Consider the following 5516-nt stretch of genomic DNA (forward strand, 5'->3'; position numbering starts at 1 on the left):
GCCATCAGACCAATTTGCATTGTCGGAACAATTATTTTGTTTTTTTTAATTCGCTTAATGGCAAATATGTTAAAACCATAGACATAAATAAAAATAGACTGGCCGAAGGAAGTAACTTCATGTAACTTGAAAACATGTATATCTTTTGTATTCGGATTTCCGAATTATGAAAAATTCATAGACATAAATAAATATGGACTGGAAAAAGGAAGTAACTTCATGTAACTTGAAAACATGTATATCTAATGTATTCGGATTTCCAAATTATGAAAAGTTACACGATCTTCATTCTTAGAGATTAAACAAAGCTACACTGCCTCCTTATTTACAATATATATAGGTGTGTGGCTGAAATAGATATGAATACTTAACTTTTATACTGCTCATAAATGCTGTATAATAAAGTACACAAAATTGTAAGTCACAAATTTTCGTTTCATAAAACTCTTTAATCGGCCAGTCTATATTTATTTATGTCTATGGTTAAAACCTTATTATTTTTTTGTATTAAGTTCTACAATGAACAAAAGCTTCTCTCAATATCTTGTATATCTATCTAGATCTATACATTGTATATTATATTTGTACATTTTTTTATAACTTCGACGCGCTACACTGTTGTTTTCTGTCTTTATCTACTTCACACAGAAATCCAACAGATTCGGAGGTGAACACAGAGCAAGTCAGATCGTGTTGAAGCCAGCTATCATACCGGGCGAAACATTGACAGTTTTCTAGCCTACCCCCTTGTGGTTGTTGAATTCCCCAATTGAAGAAAGTTGCGCGAGATTGACTACACCTGTTGATCCAAACACCTTCGGTTTTGTCGTCTGTTGCCCCTGTGACAATAAAATCAAAAGAACTTGGCTTAAACATATGGTCACGAAGGTAGTTGTATTCAGCCTCGGTATCGATTTCAGCCAGGTAGCCGTCAAACATCCCACACAACATAACAGCCTGATCAGCTGTCATTAAAAGTCTGTTCTTGGTCAGCATGTATTTCCTCCCTTGAAACTCTGGTATCACTACGAAGAGTGCTTCCTCGACAGCCTGTTGTCTGAAGAACTTTAATTGACTTTCGGACTCAAGAAATTCTATGCGCGTTTCCGAACTGTTGACACGCAATTGAATTTCTTCTACCATCCTTGAAAGTTTCTGTAGTTCTGTAATCAGACGTTTAGTGTCTGGATCTGCAGCAGTGACCGAAGACTCGGCTGTCAGTGACACTGGCTTTCCAATCACGTTGATACCATTGGCTTCACACTTGTACACACCGGCTTGTCTCGAGTCCGGGTATTCCCAAGTAAGTCGAAGGAAAGATGCATTACTTCTATTTATCTGACCAAAGTACTTTACACTGGAAGTTTGGTCTGTTTCGACATTGACAATGGAGTCAAAGCTGTTTATCGAAGCAAGATAGCTGAATCTCTGACTTTCTAAATGATCACTCTGTTCCGTCTCTGGGTTATTTTTAGCGAAGTAAAGAGACAAGGAGGTTAGATACGACATGGCGGGAACTTCACCAGGGGATGAGAGACATTCTACGTTCAGGTTTCTTGACAGACCAGCATCTAGTTTAGTTGGAGACACATTGATAACCAAAGCTGGAAATATATGTAAAGGAGATAATAATTAGCAACGAAAATGATAAGCACATCTTGTATAAACAACAACAACAACAAAAAAAAAACATTATTATTATAGCTTTTAGCATGCTTATAGCATGCTCAGAGCGCTTTGGTCCAATCTCATTTGTGGATCAGTGGGGGAGGAGGGGGTATTTAGGTGTTGGTTTTCCGTGCTGCCTTCAGGCGCTCAGTAAACACGACTCTGCCCGAGTCGGGTGTAGAACCTCGAGCCCCCTTCTATGTAGCCAAGCCAAGCCAAGTTCAAGTGCACTCTCGACCACGCTTCCCACATATTCTAAGTGTCACAGACATTAAAAATAATTACAAATTTTCGCTACGATTAGCATTTCGAAAGCATAGTGAGCATACACTAAAAAAAAAAAAGATTAAAAAATAATAAGATTAGTCTCTATTATACAGAAACTCGTCGTAGGATCCAGTTGGTCAGTCTTACTATCTTATCAGCCTACAAACAAAAAGATACCACATCAAATAACATTTGCGAATTAAAGCAAAAAATCTTTAAAATCATTTTGCTCTAAGTGAAGACAAGACAGCCACCAATTTGAAGATCTTGCCAACTTTGGTTTAAATATTTGGATACTTAATTAAAGTGTAACAACCAAATACTAAACAATTGACAAAAAAAAAAAAGTCTGACTATTTAGTAGACGTACTGTGATGAACCGTAATGCTGGTCCACTCCCTGTCTCTGTCTGTCTATCTTTGTCTCTCTCAGTCAATGTCTCTCTCATTTTCTCTCTATCTCTCTCACTCTCTCTCTCTCTCTCTCTCTGTCTTTCTCTGTGTCTGTGTCTCTCTTTGTTTCTCTATCTCTAACTCATTATTTCTTTCTGTCTCCGTGACTCTCTCTTTGTCTTTCTGTATCTCTCTATGTCTTTTGCTCTCTCTTTTTGTCTCTTTCTGTCTCTGACCTTCTCTCTCTGTCTCGTCTTTCTCCTTCTTTCTGTCGCTGTCTCTCCCTCTCTTTGTCTCCATCTCTCTGCCAATGTCTCTTTCATTTTCTCTCTCTCTGTGTCTTTCTCTGTGTCTTTCTCTCTCTTTGTTTCTCTACCTCTAACTCATTGTTTCTTTCTGTCTTTGTGTCTCTCACTTTGTCTCTCTCTCTCTCTCTCTTACATCTTTCTACCTTCCTTGAAAGTTTCTGTATTTGCTCTTTCTTTTTGTCTCTGTCTCTGACCTTCTCTTCCTGTCTCGTCTTTCTCCTTCCTTCTGTCTCTTTTTCTCTCTCTCTCTCTTTCTATGTCTTTTGCTCTCTCTTTTTGTCTCTGTCTCTGACCTTCTCTTCCTGTCTCGTCTTTCTCCTTCCGTCTGTCTCTTTCTCTCTCTCTATGTCTTTTGCTCTCTCTCTTTTTGTCTCTGTCTCTGACCTTCTCTTTCTGTCTCATCTTTCTCCTTCTTTCTGTCTCTTTCGCTGTCTCTCACTCTCTTTATATAGTGTCCCTCAAAGCGTCTGGACAGGTTTACAGACGCTATAGGCTTGACGCCAGTCCCTTTTTACACTATCGCATGCATATACCTCGAGCGATATCTACTAGGCGTGTCCATATGTGTACATTCCAGAAGGGTCGTCCCGAAAGCTGTGACCTAAATTATGAAAACATAATTATTTACTTACATGTTTTACAATTAAACCGTAAGCCTAGTTTTTTTCTAGTTGTATCTTTCGCAAGGCCTCTCTTTATTCTGTCCTACTTTGGGCGTGCTGGTAAATATGTACATTTATCGTATTAAATGCTAGCATAATTAATTATTATCACGAAAAAAAATATCTTTCAATACCTTAAAGCGATCATTGAGACTATTTTTGATTATTCCCCGTGAGAAATTATAAATCAACTTCATTACAAGCTCCGTCCGTCTGTCTGTCTGTCTGTCCGTCCGCTACTAATTTTGTATACGTTAGTTCTCCAGATTCCTATTACCGGATCAGGTTTAAACTTTGCATAATTATTCATTGTTCTTAACAAAACATTAATCAATAAAAAAAAAATTAACCAATTAAGCTTTTTAATTATTTTTATTAATTTATTTTTGATATATATAAAAGGGAAACAAATCTTACAATACACACACATATCACTTACCTGCTTCAAAGCTTGGTAATAAATAAAGAAATACTAATATAAACATTGTTAACCCTTAAAGTGCTGAACTGTTTTACAATGAGTGCATACACAATTGTGATGTTTAGAGGCTAAAATACCACACGCGTTGTAAGGGTTTATACTTGAATATTTTAACCCTAACCTGTTATAAATAAATACTACTCTGGTGACAGATGCGAGTTTAATTAAGCATGTGATGTTTGCATAGCAGTGGTGATAGCACAAAAAAAGTAACAGACTTATAATGCAAGTGTGTAATATATGATTGAAAAAGTATCTGTGTCTTTTCCAAGTACACTTATTATGATTTTTGCTTACTGTTTGCATGTTTATGTTTTAAGATAGCTAAAGTGTTTCCTGCAAAATGACTGAAAAATTATGATAACATTAAAACAAACAAAAATATATTGGCCCTATTCATGTTTTACGATATCTAAAGTATTTCTTTCAAAATGACTAAAATATATTTTGTCCGCACTATTTTGTCGGCGCTATTTTGTCGGCGCTATTTTGTCGGCGCTATTTTGTTCCCGCTATTTTGTCAGCGCTATTTTGTTCGCGCTATTTTGTTCGCGTTATTCTGTTCGCGTTATTTTGTCCGCGCTTTTTTGTCCGCGCTATTTTGTCGGCGCTGTTTTGTTCGCGTTATTTTGTCGGCGCTATTTTGTCGGCGCTATTTTGTCGCGCTGTTTTGTCGGTGCTATTTTGTCCGCGCTAGTTTGTTCGCGCTATTTTGACGGGTTACCGTTTTATGTATAACTGAAAATGTTTCTGTTAGATATAAAGCGGAGAAACCAAAACTAAAGTCGTAACAACTTTGGTGAACATTCATATTTTGATCCATGGATAAATTTTACTTACATCGAACTGATGATTGTTTATTCAGACAAGGTCTGACCTAAATAGAACAATCGACTGTTGGGAAATTTTAGATGTACAACCGAGTGCCTATTATTTCAACCATTATTGATAATGACAATGTCTTTGATTCCGAAGATTAAGAATGAGAACTGGAGTTTTTGTAAGCTTTCTTCATGAATTTGCTGAATCAGCCGCGCTGTCTAGTACATATACAATTCAAACAAGCAAAAGATGAAAAAAAATTAACAAAAAAAGGACAAAGCGTAAGTATAGGGGAAGTAATCCACACGTATACAATCGCTATCCATATTGTACACGTTATTTCTCTACCTTTTTTACCTTTACCTATCCCTTAGTCTGTTGGACCGTTGGGGCACCAGGCAAGACTTGTCGACCGTCTTTCTCCATTCCTCCCTTTTTTTTTTTGCCTTATTTAGAACCTCTCTCAATGGCAGGCCTGTCCATTCTTTAATGTTGTCCTCCCATCGCTTTTTCTGTCTGCCTCTTCTGGCACTGTTCCCTGAAGGAAGGTCTTTGTGAGCCCCGTAGATCTTGTAATGTGGCCATAGGTTTTAAGCTTTCGTCTTTTTACAATAGTTAACAGGTCGTCATGGGCTCCGATCGCTACAGTAACACTGTCTCTGATTTCTTGGTTTGTGATGCGGTCTTTGAATGTGATGCCTAGGATCCTTCTGTAGCATCTCAATTCTATTGAGCTATTTCTCGTATTCGATATCAAATCAAATGATTTTAATTGATTGGTCAAATTAAGAAGCCGAAAACAAAAATTCATATTTTTAATGTATGAATGACAATTTTTTTTTGTTGAAGGGAAGGGGCGAGAAAAGTGCTACTAGTATTCAAGGGCCATTATTATGTTTACGTTTGGAGAGTGCGA

General features: G+C 37.1%; 1 protein-coding gene across 1 annotated transcript; it reads right to left on the bottom strand.

Annotated features, from left to right (window-relative positions):
- Positions 1 to 428: 428 nt before the first annotated feature.
- LOC129922987 (uncharacterized) lies at positions 429 to 3896 on the bottom strand. The gene is made up of 2 exons (XM_056011553.1): positions 3737 to 3896; positions 429 to 1604 (listed from the first exon to the last, which is right to left on the bottom strand). The coding sequence occupies exons 1-2, from the start codon at positions 3780 to 3782 to the stop codon at positions 595 to 597; spliced, it is 1056 nt and encodes a 351-aa protein (XP_055867528.1). The 5' UTR covers positions 3783 to 3896; the 3' UTR covers positions 429 to 594.
- Positions 3897 to 5516: the final 1620 nt, after the last annotated feature.

The sequence above is a fragment of the Biomphalaria glabrata genome, chromosome 14 (assembly GCF_947242115.1).
Source record: "Biomphalaria glabrata chromosome 14, xgBioGlab47.1, whole genome shotgun sequence".
Classification (NCBI taxonomy): Eukaryota; Metazoa; Mollusca; class Gastropoda; family Planorbidae; genus Biomphalaria; species Biomphalaria glabrata.

Bases quoted from the DNA above. Each gene is read 5' to 3' on its own strand.
- LOC129922987 (XM_056011553.1), bottom strand. From the start codon at position 3,782: ATGTTTATATTAGTATTTCTTTATTTATTACCAAGCTTTGAAGCAG. The intron at 1,605-3,736 runs GTAAGTGATATG...ATATATTTCCAG, and splicing joins ATTACCAAGCTTTGAAGCAG to CTTTGGTTATCAATGTGTCT.